The sequence below is a fragment of the Trichechus manatus genome, unplaced genomic scaffold, assembly GCF_000243295.1.
Source record: "Trichechus manatus latirostris isolate Lorelei unplaced genomic scaffold, TriManLat1.0 scaffold00151, whole genome shotgun sequence".
In the NCBI taxonomy this organism is placed as follows: domain Eukaryota; kingdom Metazoa; phylum Chordata; class Mammalia; order Sirenia; family Trichechidae; genus Trichechus; species Trichechus manatus.
Window position 1 is genome coordinate 5,557,923 of NW_004444087.1, and position 14,436 is coordinate 5,572,358.

At 55.6% G+C, this 14,436-nt stretch overlaps 1 protein-coding gene across 1 annotated transcript; it reads left to right on the plus strand.

Annotated features, from left to right (window-relative positions):
• Positions 1-2,184: 2,184 nt before the first annotated feature.
• HSPB1 (heat shock protein family B (small) member 1) lies at positions 2,185-3,580 on the plus strand. The gene is made up of 3 exons (XM_004391282.2): positions 2,185-2,560; positions 3,206-3,269; positions 3,391-3,580. The coding sequence occupies exons 1-3, from the start codon at positions 2,185-2,187 to the stop codon at positions 3,578-3,580; spliced, it is 630 nt and encodes a 209-aa protein (XP_004391339.2).
• Positions 3,581-14,436: the final 10,856 nt, after the last annotated feature.

Here is a 14,436-nt window from a genome sequence, read left to right on the forward strand (position 1 = left end):
CTGCTCTCATCTTGATTTTATAAAGCTAGGGATAGGTGGGGCTGGGCATGCTAGGGAGAGAAGGCCTGGGCTTCCTGAAGCTGAGACCCTTGGGGAGCAGCCAGTAGCTCCCAAATGAAACCCACTGGGCTCATGACATGATCTAGGAAGAGAAATAGGGCAGAGGTCAGGGGTCCTGCCTGCCTCCCACCTTGGGCCCTCCAGACCCCAGGAGCTCAGAGGCCTTTCCAGAGGTGACCTCAGCTTTGGGGCCTAGTCCTGGCTTTTCCCTAACAAGAAGCAGATGGGTAAGAAAGAGAGGTGTTTATGCATTCTCTTTTGAAGAGGAAACTGAGGCTCAGAGAAGGCATGAGACTTGTTGCCACCCCCAGCCCATCAAGCTAAGCAGCCTCGAGTCCTGGTTCCCATTCCCTCAGGTATCCCTGGAGTCTGGGCCTGGGCAGGGCAAGGCCTTAGCGGCCTTGGTGTAGATCCCCTACAGAACTGGCAGGAGGAGGGCCTAGCCCCAGCATAAGGGAGCAAGCAGAATGGGCTGGGAAACAGAGGGACTGGGGGACCCCAAGGCAGGAGCTCCACAAAGGTAAGAGCCCTGGATACTAGGGAAGCAAGAGGTCTGACTCTGCCAATGTTTCACTGGGGAGAGTAGGCAAGGCACGTACTCTCTGTGAACCTGTTTCTTCATCTAAAGAGTGAAGATAATAGACCTCAGTCAGGGGAGAAGGAAGACGGGAGAGACTGGGATATTAGGGTTACGGCGGGAACCTAGGGGCAGCATCTTCTCCCAGAGTTGAAAGTTGATGGGACATGGATCCCATAGGTGGTCAGATAGAGGGGTGGGGTCAAGGGGCAGATCTCAGGGGCTCCCAGGAAACTTGAGCAAACTGTGCTTACCACCTAACCAGTTGCCACTGAGTGGACTCCAACTCATGGAGACCCCATGTGTGTCAGAGTAGAACTATGCTTCATAGGGTTTTCAATGGCTGATTTTTCAGAAGTAGGTTACCAGGCATTTCTTCTGAGGCTCTTCTGGGTAGACTCAATCCTCCAACCTTCGGGTTGGCTGTCGATGTGTTAACCCTTTGCACCACCCAGGGACTCCATCTGCCACCTAGAGTCCCTCTTTCCCTTTGCACTGTGGGAATCATATACAAAAGGGGCTTTGAGATCATAATATGTAAAAGGAGAAACTGAGGCTACAGAAAGGAGGAGCTTTGCCCCAACTCACACAGTAAGTCAATGACAAAGCCCAGACTAAATTTAAGATTGCTGCACTTCAGGCTCCCTGTCCAGTGCTTCTTGAGAAACAGATATAACAGGTGATTTGGCAATAAGCTTCCTCTGCCACCACCCTCTCAGGACCAGACCCGGGTCAGGGGAGAATGTCAAACCCACACATGCAGCTCCTTTGCAACAGGGCTGGGGCGTGGAGGCAACAGAGATTCCTACACGCTCTCCTTCTTCTTCCCTCTTTTCCATTTCAAGTAGATAATAATATTATAATTAGCAATCATTATGTACCAGGCCATGGGCTAAAGTCCTTAAATGCACTAAGCCACTGAATCCACCCACCCAATGATGTAAGCATTATTATTACGTCACCTCCATTTCCCAGATGGGGAAACTGAGGCACAAACAGTCTCACTTCCACGAGCTGATACAATTAGGGGCAGAACCAGGATATGAGTTCAGGCAGAACCAGAGTCTGGTTCCCAACGACCACACTAGACTGCTTCCTAAGACATTGTATCACAGACACCGTGTGGTTCAAATCCTGGCTCTGCCACTTCCTAGTTGTGTGGCCTGGGACACGTAACCCCACCTCTCTCTGCTTGTCCTCCTTAACAAAATGATGGGACTGTCCACAGACCGCAGCCCAGCGCTTTAGCGCCCAGGCCTGCGAGTGTCCGGCGGCCGCCAGTATCGGCGCTCCAGCCATTTGTTTTCTTTAACGAGAGAAGGTTCCCGATGTGTGGGCAGGGCATTCCTCGCCTCATCCCCGCCCCCGCCCCCGCTGGAGGAATGCAGGAGGAGGGACAGCCCCCAGCCCGTCATTGCCTTTAATAGAGACCTGAAACACCGCCTGCTAAAAATATCCGGTTGGAGACCCATATAAGCGCTAGCGGGTCCAGCCGCCCCATACTTCTCCGAACTTCAGCCAGACGCACCCAGCCGAGCCGAGCCAGCATGACTGAGCGTCGCGTGCCTTTCTCGCTCCTGCGGAGCCCCAGCTGGGACCCTTTCCGCGACTGGTACCCGGCCCACAGCCGCCTCTTCGACCAGGCCTTCGGGCTGCCCCGGCTGCCCGAGGAGTGGTCTCAGTGGTTCGGCCACAGCAGCTGGCCGGGCTACGTGCGGCCGCTGCTTGGAACCGCTGTGGAGGCCGCCGCGCCCTTGGCCGTGGCCGCGCCTGCCTACAGCCGCGCGCTCAGCCGTCAACTCAGCAGCGGCGTCTCGGAGATCCGGCAGACGTCCGACCGCTGGCGGGTGTCCCTGGACGTCAACCACTTCGCCCCCGAGGAGCTGACGGTCAAGACCAAGGACGGCGTGGTGGAGATCACCGGTAAGGCCTCGCTTCCCGGCAGGGGGAGGAAATTAGTGCAGCCAGCCTGGGGTGAAGAAATAGGCGGGGGTAGGGGCTGGTGAAAGAGTGGGCGCGGGGCCTGTGGAGTTCGAAGTAGCCAAGGACCAGGAGCTGGGCCGCCTGCCTTGGCCACCCCTCCGGTCTGTTTGGCCTTCTGTGTAAGGGGGTAGCTCCTCAGGGCCCCTTCAGCTCTAAAAACGTTCTATTTAGGGAAGAAACACCCCTTCCATCAGCAATTCCGAGCCCCACTCCCCAAATAATCAGGCTTGTTTGCGCCCCACCGTGCCGTGCAGCACCCAGCGGGCTGTTGGCGTGTAGAGGGGACGGTCCGGCGCTGCCGCTGCCCCTGGCCGGGTCCCTGCTGGGGGCGTGCAGGTGCGCAAGTGCCTGCAAGGGCCTGAGCCGGCGCCGAGCCCCCACGGTCAAAAACACCGGAACGAATTTTCCAGAACCCTCTGAGGGAGGTCCCGGGAGAGGCGGGCCCCCAAACCCCCCAGTCCATCAGCGTCTGCCTTGTGCCGCAGCCACCTAGAGCAGGCCGCGGGGCCTCTGGGCGGTGTGGGAGTGTGGGTGCCCAGGAAGGGGGACCATGCCCCGCAGCCTCTGACCACCTCCTCCCCACAGGCAAGCATGAAGAGCGACAGGACGAGCACGGCTACATCTCTCGGTGCTTCACCCGGAAATACACGTGAGTCCTGGTGCCAGATTGTCAGGGAGGTGGGATGAGGGGGCTTAGGCAAGGGAAGGGGCTAGTGGAGGGTGTGGTGCCTACCTTGTGTAACTCTTGTCCTCTCTTTCTGCATGCCCAGGCTGCCCCCGGGTGTGGACCCCACCCTGGTGTCCTCCTCCTTGTCCCCTGAGGGCACACTCACTGTGGAGGCCCCGATGCCCAAGCCAGCCACCCAGTCTGCTGAGATTACCATTCCTGTCACCTTTGAGGCACGTGCCCAGCTTGGGGGCTCAGAAGCTGGGAAGTTGGAGCAGCCTGAAGCCAAGTAAAAGTCTTGACCCTACTGCCCACACACCGCCATGCCCCAGTAGCTGTCACTGGCCATCCCCACCCACCAATCTGTATGCTCTTTTGATACATTTACCTTCAGTTTTTCTCAAATAAAGTTCAAAGCAACTGCCTGGCACAACCTCAGACTCTGGTGTTTGTGGAGGCCTGGGAGGAGGGAAGGTTAGTACCCCGCTCACTCACACACACACTCACACATTCATCAGATTTGCTGAGAGGCTACTGACAGCCAAGCCCTAGGCTGGACCCTGGGGATATAGTGTATGTGACAGGACACAGCCCTGTCCTCAAGCCCCATAACCATTAAGAGAGGGGTAATGCCTGTAACCAGGCAATTAAAACCTAAAGGGCCAGGTGTGGGACAGGGGAAACCAGGAGGGGCAGTTGACTCAGGCACACAAAGACAGCTAGCCTGGGGTCAGGTGAAGGGGGGACAGAGCAGGGCTGGGGTAGGGGAGCGTCCTGGGAGCTCAAAGTCCCTTCCTGATGTCATTATCCCGCAGAGAGGGGCTGGACCATGCAGAAGGTGTGGCAACTCCAAAATGGCTTTCTGAGGAGGGTGGGGTGGTGGCCTCATCAAAGCACCCCGCCTCCCACCCCTCTATGCCCAGAAATGCAGGCTGAGGCTTGCAGAGAGTGAGGGGAGTGTGGTCTCCAGTTCTGGCTGAGGAGGGGCCAAAGAGCCTGACAGGGAGGATGCTGGGCCCAGGAGGGCCCACCTTGCCTGGCCCAGCCAGGAACCTACCTCAGTCCTCTCTCTTATCTGCCTGACCCTACTGACCACCAGATAACATGGCCTAAGAGGGGTTCTGAGGGGCCTGAGGGAGACAGAAAGCAGGCTGGGGCTTTTGCAGCCCAGTTCTCAAGCTCCCTAAGAATCTGAGAGACCCAACCTGCCTCTGCAAGCTCAGTCCGAAAAGGTGAAAAGGTCCCAGAGCCTGAGGCTGTGGCAGGACACTCCCACATTCTCTTCTAAGCCAAAGCCCTACTTTCCCAGGGTTCCTGAGAGGCGCAGCCACACAGGGAAGGGCCTGGAGCAGACACACCCACACACTCCTGCCCAGCTTCTCCCCTCACTGTCTATCCCTAGTGCAGCCTGTTGTGATACCCACATCTGGAGCAGGCATCCATTAGCCAGAGCAAGTCCAAGCCCTCAGAGGCCTTGCTGGACCTGGAGGGCAGCCAACAGGGAAATAAACACATGGAACAAGAATTGTGCTGTCCCAAATGGCAGCATGGGTCTGGGCCTGTTGGCCAGAGCGCTGCCCAGTCTACCCACCCTTCCACCCACCAGACTGTGTTCAGGCCCATTTCTCAAGCTTCAGACCTGTAAGTCTGCTACCCGTCCTCCCCAACACACACACACACACACACACACACATGTGCACACACACACACACAAAGACACAGACACACACACATCTCAGGAATCTCCTAGATGCCTCCACACTCCTGTGGCCAGCACCCAGGGAGTCAGCCTGTCCAGTCCACACCCTCACTCTGCTTGCCAGTTCCAAGAGCCCCACCTCTTCCCCTGCACCTGGCAGCAGGGCCACCCTGACCTGTCAGTGAGAGCTTCTCTGCCTATACCCTCAGAGTGTGATGAGGCCAGTGCCAAGCTTTTGACAAGTTAATCCTCACATCAGCCCTGTGAAGAAGTATCATTACTCCTGCTTAACAACCAGCAACGGTGAGTCTCAAAGGGAAGGGACTTGCCCAAGTCCACACAGCAAGTCCTGGAGGGGGCAGGGGAGGCAAGATGAGCTGGGCGAGGGGGAGCTGGGCTCCTCAGCTTGCGGCGCCACCTGGTGAGGCCTGTAGGGCCCTCAGGAGGGGCCAGGGCTGGTCAGGGTGGCCAGGCTGCAAAATGGAAGAGCTGCTGGACGTCTCAGGGCCGTTGCACCTGGGGCCCACTGTGGGGTGAAGCCTATGGGCAAAAATCTAGAGGCAGCAGCTCTGAGTCCTGGGGGCCTTTCAGGCCATCAGCTGGGACCCGACTGGGGCACAGGGTAGGTGGGAGGGGAGGAATTCAGTGCTGGCAAAGGAAACAGGCCCTAATCTCCATAGGAAACTAAAGTAGGGAAACTGAGGCAAGTGCTTGGGCCACCCCGGAAGCAGGAGACAGAAGGGACATCTGAAGCTGGCCTGGCCCTATGCCAGAGCTCAGCTTACATGCGGGGTCTGAGGCGGCACCTCTGGGTTGGCGTAGGCTCTGGCTGGCAGGGGGTTGCTAGCCAGCCCAGGTCTGGGGCTCTGCGCTGGGAGGGGTTGGCACTGGGCACTCGGAGACGTGGTGAGCCCCTGCATGACTATGGTGGTGCAGAAGCTATTCTAGGCCCCCCAGGCCTTGCCCTGTCCTTTCAGTGAGTCCATTTCTAGAGGCCTCTGATGTCTTACAGGTCTGAGGATTTAGATATTGGCCTTGATTCAATGAATGTTAGCCTCTGGGCCCCTCTGCTCAGGCTGAGGGTGCCTAAGGGGCAATGCCCTGTGCCTCAGGCTCATGGTGAAGGCTGGCTAGTCAGCTCCCTTGAGGACCTCAAGTCCCTGAGGCTGCTGCTCACCCCTCACCCACCGGCTCCCCCAGGGATCCGTGGGGGGCACAAGCCACCCTCGGTTCCAGGTTGATCCCCGGGTGTCTCCTTAGCCTCGCCCTCCTCAGTTGTGAAATCTGCCCTCCTGGTGTGCACCTCCTCTGGGCCCAGCACCTAGCCAGTCAGCCCAAGTCCTGCTCTCAAGGGGGCAGGAGGAGAAAACAGCTCAGTGACCAGCAGCACTGTGCCCTTAGAGAGCACCAGAACGTCCTGGGGTCTTAGTGGAGGAGGGGGGTGGGAAAGAGGGATTTACAGAAGTGAACCTTGTGTGATAGCTCAGGAGGGGAATGGCATGAGCAAGTGTGAATGCGAGAGGAGTGGGGAATCCCTTCCTGGAGGGCACTGAAGGCCAAGCACAGTGCAGGCTACAGGGGGCATTGACGGGGTTCAGCAGGGCAGGGACCAGGCATGGTCCTGGCCTTTGGAGGAGAATGGACAAGAGGGGTAAGCCAAGAGGCTGGGCAGTGTGCTGCAAAGGGCGTGGGCCCCGCCAGGGGCCAGGAGGCTGACAGACTGGATGTGGAGGTACTGGGGGCAGGAGGCGGAGGGGCAGAGGAAAGCAGCTGAGGCCCTGAGTCACCCACCATGGTTCCCTGCCTGGAGCATGCTGACCTCACGGTCTCTGTAAGGTCAAGCAGGCCTGGGAAGTGAATTGTCTCCAGGGCCTGGGATCTTCATCATCCCTGCTAAGGAATCCACCTAGGGCTTTGGGGCCAGACTTAGACTGCTCCATTGAAGGAGTGGGATGAGCGCTGAGAGCCCGGGAGGGGTGAGGGAACCAAACGCTGCTCACAGAATGGCGGCAAAGGAGGAGGGGTGCCCCAGTGCTGGGTCCAAAGTGCGTGGCCAGAGCACCTTCATGATGGGGCAGTGGCAAAGGAGAAGAGGGTCAGGCAGGACTGGAGCTTCAGCCCCATCTGTCCCTGGGGCTGACAATGAGAAATCCCAGAGCCCTGGCCTGCTGGCAGCCACCCAGACCCTACTCCCCCCAGGTAGAGAATCCGGGTCACCAGGGCCCTGTCTGGTGGCCTTACCTTGGACCTCCCTCCACTTACCCCCCTCCCACCCTACCCCAAATGCACACTCAGGGACCTGGGCGTCTGGGACAGTCCCGAGCTCAGGATTGGCCCCAGGCCCAGCCCTGCACGGTGGTAAATAAGCTGCCAGCTCAGGACCACAGCAGGGAAGGGGGGAGCTACAGGGTGGTGGGGGGGCAGGCAGGCGAGGCCAGAGCTGGTCCTAGCCAGAGTCTGGCACTGATCTGTGCAGCTCAGAACCTGAGTTAAGCCGCACCCCATGCTGCTATCCCAGAGGTGGCCCTGGGGAGTGTGGGGGGTCCTTCTGTGGAGCTCCCTTGGGGCCCAGAGGGCATTTCAAGGTATAGGAAGCCGGAATGGCATCACATGACAGCTATGAGAGCCCCTAATCCGTAAATGTGCAAATTAGAAAAAGGCACCCCCTCCATGCCAGGGCCCAGGGCTTGGTGAGCCCCACTCACCCAGTGGGCACCTTTCCCAGAGATGGTCCAGCCCCACCTCTCACCACACAGAGGGGAACCCGAGGCCACACAGGAACTGCACTTGTCCAGGGTCACCCTGCAGGTCAAGGGCAGAGCAAGACCTGATTGCTCCCTGGGGTGGAGGAAGCTCAGCACAGGCCCTCGACCCCAAGGTGTATACTGGTCAATCCCTCGGCTGATGCCCCTGTGTGCCAGCCCTGAGGAGTGCAGGTTTTGGTGGGGAGACACACACTTGAGCAGGAAATCACTCCATCCCTGGCCGGACCCTCTTAGTCAGGGGCTCTGGGTCCTCTCCCCCTTCTCCCCTGTCTCCCTGGGTGACTGTACCTCACTGTGTACATCTAACTGTGCCTCCAAGGATGGGCCATAGTCTCATGGACTTCTTATGAGACAGCTCTGCCAACTGTAGTTGGTATTGGGAGAGTTGGCAGCACATGAAACATGTCAGAAGTCCCAGGCTTGGCTAAGGGACAGTTCTGGATCAACAACAGAATTGCTGGATGCTTCAGGTAGGAACATGGAGGGGGAATGAGCCCACCTGCCAGACAGCCCACCTCCCCCTCCACCGAGGGGCAGAATGAGGGCAAGGGAAAGTCAAATGCACGTCCAGGGCTCCCAACTCAAAGCCCAGAGAGAAAAGGTCATGTCTGGGGACCTTGAGGAAAACTGACTAGCCCTGGGGGAGGGTCCCTTTAGAATAAGGGCCCCTCCTGCCCTTCTTCCGGCCTGGCATGGACCCTGCCAGTCTATGTAGCAGACTTGATCAAGATGTAGCATGGGTGGTCCGGGAGCTGCTGCTGTGGAAGGAAGTCTGTCCCACCCCCACCCCAGAGCAGGACTGCCTGGTGGAGCCCACCAGGGGTTTGGATTAAAGAATGGAGAGAGATGACAGCAGTGGCTCTGTATTCAGGAAAAAGTGCTGGACTGGGGCCAGATCCGGGTTTGGGCCAGCTCTGCTCCTGCTGGAGGCCAGGACCAGCTCCACTCTGGGCTTGGTTTCCATTCTGAGGGGTCTAGATGGCCTCTGAGGCCCTTCCCACTGATTGTCTGGAGGTCAGTGTTGTCATTTCCATGCAGGATGGGAATCAAGGGGAAATCAAGACTGGAGGCTACCCAGAGCCCCCCTAACAATGGTAGGAAGGCCAAAATCCCAGAGGTGCCCAAGAATGTGGAGACAGTTCTATGCAGGACAACAGGGGACTGGCATGAAGAGGGCCGTCAGGCTTGACCCTGACCCCCGGGCTCAGGGCAGGCTCTGGGTAACCCTTTTCTTCCCGCATGCATCCCCCTCCACAAGCCAGTGTGATGGCTAAGATTGTGTGTCAACTTGGCGAGCCATCATTCTTAGTGGTTTGGCAGTTATGATGCAGTGCAGTTTGGCATTTATGTAACGATGTAATCAACTCCATGATGAGTTCTGCTACGAGCAGCCAAGAAGTTGAAAGAGAGTTTCCTGGGGGGGGTGTGGCCTGCCTCCAGTATATAAATGGATGTTTCAGCAAGGTTCTCACTCTGGATCTTGCATCCGCCTCATCATCATCTGACCTCTGGTTCTTGGGACTTGAAATAGCAGCTTACCTGCTGATCTTGGGATTGGTCGGCCCCTGTAGCTACCTGAGTCAGGAGAAGACTCCAGCCAGATGCTTGACCCACAGACTTGGGACCTACCAGCCTCTACAGCCGTGTGAGCCATTTCCTTGACATAAATCTCTTCTCTATATATATATATATACAGGCGTCACTGGTTTTGCTTCTCTAGAGAACCCAGCCTAAGACAGCCAGGTTCATGAATATCCTCTGAGGGATGGCTGGGGGGACAGTGAGACTTGATAAACAGGTGAATAGATGCATTAACCAAAGAGGCCATTGAGCCCTCTCCCTATCAGGCTCCTCCCTTCTTTGATCCCCTTTTGAACTCCCATTCCTCCTGAGTGCCCCCTCCCTCCTTGATCTTCCATCTCTTTTACTTAGCTCCCCTCCCAACACCAAGCCCCCTCCACCACACTGAAATGGCCCCTCCTTCCTCTGAGTTCTCTTATCATCTTTGAATTCCCACCCCCTCTCTGCACCTCACTTCATCAGGCCCCCTCCCTTATCTGAGATTCCTCTCTGAGTTCCCGCCTTTCTTGGAGCACGCGGACCCTCTATGAGCCTCACCCTTACCCCTCTCTGAGCCCTGGTGCCCAAACCATTCCTTTACAATGCTTTCAACGGCTCTAGTGAGGATCCCAAAGACCTTCTTCTCATTGTCTGACCAGCCTGAAGGCCTGAAACCCTAGGAGTGGTCTCACAAGCCAAGCCCTCAGCAGGGGCCCCAAGGCTATGGCATCTGGGTGGGAGGAGCATAGAGTCATCAATCCCAACAGTTGGTGGCCATTGGCTCAGAGTTCAAGCTGTGCTGGTTGACTCCTTGTAGGAAGGCCTGGCCCCACCTTGGCGGGCAGCCACTCCAGTGCTGGAAGGGCTGGAGCAGAGCCAAGACAGACCCTGAGACTGCCTCCCTGCAGAGTGCCCTCAGCTGCACACCCCCATCCTCCCTGCTCCAGATAGGACAGTATGTGACCGACCCCTGGTGCCTTCCTAGGGACCCCACAGGCACCTGATGCTGGCCTAACCCAGAACCTTCAGGAAACTCTACTCAGAGTTCTGCGTAAAAAGGGGGTCAGGAGACCCAGTCTTAGAAAACACTGACACCCCTCCCAACCACGTGCCTACTGTGTCTTTGGCCAAGTTCTTCTCTACTCTGGGCCTTGGTTTCTGAGGGCCCTCAGGCCTCCTGGGAGAGGCCTTTTGTAGGGTCTGGCAGCCAAGGCCTGGATCTGGGGACCCTGTCCCACCTTGTTGCACCTTTGATGGTGTTCACTATCATTTCTATTAACTAATCAGAGCTGTACTGAGCACCTGCTAGCTGGCAATCACTAGACTGAGCATGCCTCACAAGTCGGCTTATTAAATCCTCACAGCAACTCGATGCCACTGAGAGACAGCAGAGGATCATGGTTATGCTTGTGGGCACCAGTGCCAAACTGCCTGGGTTCAAATCCCCCTCAGCAACTTATCAGCTGTGGAATCTTGGGCAAGTTACTAAGTCTGTTTCTTCATCTGTAAAATGAAGCTGATCATATGAAGTAATACACATGGGGTCTTTAGAACAGTGCCCGGCACACACAGTAAGCTCCCAGTCAGTGCTGGGTATTTTTATGAAGTAGACTGTATTATCCTCATTTTATAGATATGAAAACTGACACTCTGAAAGACTAAGGAACTTGAAAGTTTTGTCTCATAACAAGGACATGGTGGAATAAGAATTCAAATCCTGAGCTCTTAAGCTTTCTGCCACCAGACAGTCCTTTATCTGGAAATTAACAGACATTGCTGAGTGACAGAAATTCCATCTTTCTAATCAGTCAGCCACATTGAAGTTGACCTTCAATTCCTAAATCCACATTTGATTGGTGATTTGGGCAACTCTCCTCCCCTCCCTGAGTCTCAGATTTTCCAGCTATATGATGGGAGATGCGGAGAGCTTGGGGGGTCTGCACCCCTGACATTTTTCAAGACTTGATGGTGGGAAAGATCACTGGCCCTGATCAATTCAAAGTTAAGACTGTTTGTCAGTGGGGTGTGGGGAAGAAAGGGCAATCAGGCAGAGGCACAACTTGAATAAAGCACAGGAGGATGGGGCTGCAATACAGGGGGCATGTGGGCAGCTGAGGCTGGACAGGCGAGTTGGGGCCTGGACTTGAATACCAGAGAGAGGCAGGGGCTGGCCTCCATGTCCTCAGGACAGCAGGTCTGTCCCCTCCCTCACTGCTCCACTCCGCCCCACCCCAACCCCTTTGAAACTCGTGCATTGGGTCAAAGTGTGTAAGGAGGCCTGGTTCCTTCCTCTGCAATATGGGAATAACTAGAGCTTCCTGGGGTATACACAAGTAACAAACAGCAAACCTGTACAGGACATCAGAGATCATGTCATTGTTCGGATGTGGAAACTGAGGGCAGACACAGGACCAAGAGCCCAGCCAGAGTCTGAGGCTGCAACCAGCTGGGGGTCTGGTCTCTGGTCCCCTAAACCAGCTTCTTCCACTGATCTCAGCGGTGGACAACACCCATAGATGTCACTAACGTCCCATAAGGTATTACAATGCCCTCCACAGCCCAGACCAGGTTATTCCGGGTAACCAAGGTGCATGTAAAGACGACGGAGGACAAAGCTCCTCAGTGGGAGGAGACCCGGGTCGGGACGAATCTGTTCCTGGAGCAGCTGAGCAGATTCTGGAGCGGAAACCCAAGCCCTAGCAACAGGCCGACCATTGGAGGAGCGGGGACAGATTGGCCTGTGATTGGCTCTCACCGCTGCTCCGCTATTGGAAGGCGGGTCACCTCACTTGGCAAGCCTACAGAACCTCGTCCCCGTGCCGCTCACATCTGGGTCTCTGAACAGTCCTGGCTCCTTGGCGGCCGCTAATTGTCAGGGCCTCTAGTTCTTAAATCTAGTAACCTGAGCACGAAAAAGGCTCATTCAGTCACGCCGCGGGGCAGTGGGAGTCGAGCAGCTGTAGGGCGCGCGTACACACGCCAGGACCCGGAACACACGCCTCGCCTGTGTTGTAGGCCCGTGCAGAGTTCAGGCACGGGGATTCGCCCGTGTGGAAGCGCACGCACGTGTGCAAACGCTTGCCGGTGCAGTGCTGAGGCCTACAGCCCACGCGGGGATGCGCAGACAGCAGGATCCTTCCCCTGGGGCCCAGGTCTTTGGGGATGGGAAGTGACAGAAGCCAGGGGCCCCCAGATGGGCTGGAGCTGGGGTACAAGCTGGGCTTCAGGGCCAAACGTGGGTAAGGAGAAAGCTTGAAGGAAGGAGAACCCGCCTGAGAACCTTGCAGCCCCGCCCCCCGGCGAGCAGGCGGGGCTCCGTCAGTGGGGGCCAGCTGCAGAGACCGGGAGTGCCCACTGGGGGGCAGCAGAGGAAGCACCGCTGCAGCCCCTAACTAGGGGCTGGGGCCGGTGACGGAACCATGCAAAACCAGCATCATTGCAGTATTTTGTAGGCCAGGTAATGAGACAGGGGCGGCCAGACCAGTTGTCGCTAATGCATTCTTGGGTGCTGAAGCCCTGAGGATGGGCCAAGGCTGTTTTTCCCCCTACCCAGTTTCATTTTGTCCTAATATACCAAGGGACGCAATTATTACTCCTTTTGCTCTGACCCAGCAATGGGATGTAGGTTGTTTGATCTCGGGAATCTGGACAGTCGTTTAGAGAGACACATGGGACTCACTCAAAATGTCTGTAGTCAGCCACGAGTGGCTCATCTATTTTGAATGTAATCTTTAGGGCAAGAGCCCACTACTCAACCCTCTCTGACCTAGAACTAATCACTGAGGGGCCTCAACATTCCCAACAAGGACTGTTTTAAAAAGTTTTCAAATTTAGCAGGCAAAAATATTTGTAAACCTTAATACCGAAAAATACCATAATTTGGAGGCTAAGGGCTTTCGGAAGGCAATTTGCTTTGATAACAAACCTAATGGAATCAAAACATGAACTTTTCCATCTGGCTTTTAAAGACCTGAACAACCATCAAAACCCCATCGCTAAAACTTGACTTCAGGCTAAGAGAGCCGATCAGATCAGCAGGGCACAAGAGATGAAAGCAGCCAAGAGTGGAAAGAGGCAGACGCTTTGATGTCTCTTCATGGCCCTATATAAACAGCCAATAAGTAGTAATTTGTCCATCTTGGTGGAAAGAACCAGCGTAACACCAAAATTATGTAAAATCAAGTCTAGATTTGTTCTCCTAACGCAGGTTCCACCAAAGGCTGCTTCTCAAACCTACTTGCCTGTTGCGGAGACAACTCCTGTGAACACAGAAAGATGCACTGTTTCACCACCTCCGCCAGGGACAGGGGCAGAACAAACACAGACCGTTCACTTCAAGCCAAGTGAGTGCCTGTGTGGGGCAGCTTGCTGAATCAAAGCAAGTGCTTATGGAGCACCTCATAATTTCCCCATCCAGGAAAGGTGGGAGGCAGGAGAGGCTTGTGAAGAGGCAAAAGACCCTAGCCTAGAAAACAAGATGGTTCCCAAGGGTGACAGTAAATCCCACTGGCCTATCATTGAAAGCTGCAGATTTGGATTTGTCAGCTTAGGTAACAGGCCCTGGCGCTGACTGCTGCTTAATATCACATCAACCACTGAAAAGGCTGGATGGAGGGACAAAGCAAAATCCTTACGCAAGACAAAAAAGTGCCCCAAGAGGGATGGGAAACAAGTTCTAAGACACAAGAAGAAACAACTGGACAAACCCAGAATGTGGAATTCTATAGGATTGCTAGTGCCTGGTCTCCTGAAAAACTCAATGTTATAGAAGAGGTGGGAGGAATATTCTAGAGAGAGACTAAACCCACTGCTGTTAGGTCAATTCCAAGTCATAGCAACCCTATAGGACAGAATATAACTGCCCCCATAGGGTCTCCAAGGCTGTAAGCTTTATGGAAGCAGACTGCCACATCTTTGTCCCGCAGAGTGGCTGATGGGTTTGAACAGCATACCTTTCCATTAGTAGCCAAGTGCTTTAACCACTGCACCACAGGGGCTCCTAGATAGAGACTAAGGAAGCCTAATAAAATGCATTTAATTAATTTTAATTAGATACTAGTTGGGGAGGGGGGAAGCAAGGGCTATCAAAGGCATTGTGGGGACAATTTAGGGAAATTTAAATATG

Bases quoted from the DNA above. Each gene is read 5' to 3' on its own strand.
- HSPB1 (XM_004391282.2), top strand. From the start codon at position 2,185: ATGACTGAGCGTCGCGTGCCTTTCTCGCTCCTGCGGAGCCCCAGCTGG. The intron at 2,561-3,205 runs GTAAGGCCTCGC...TCCTCCCCACAG, and splicing joins CGGCGTGGTGGAGATCACCG to GCAAGCATGAAGAGCGACAG. The intron at 3,270-3,390 runs GTGAGTCCTGGT...CTGCATGCCCAG, and splicing joins TGCTTCACCCGGAAATACAC to GCTGCCCCCGGGTGTGGACC.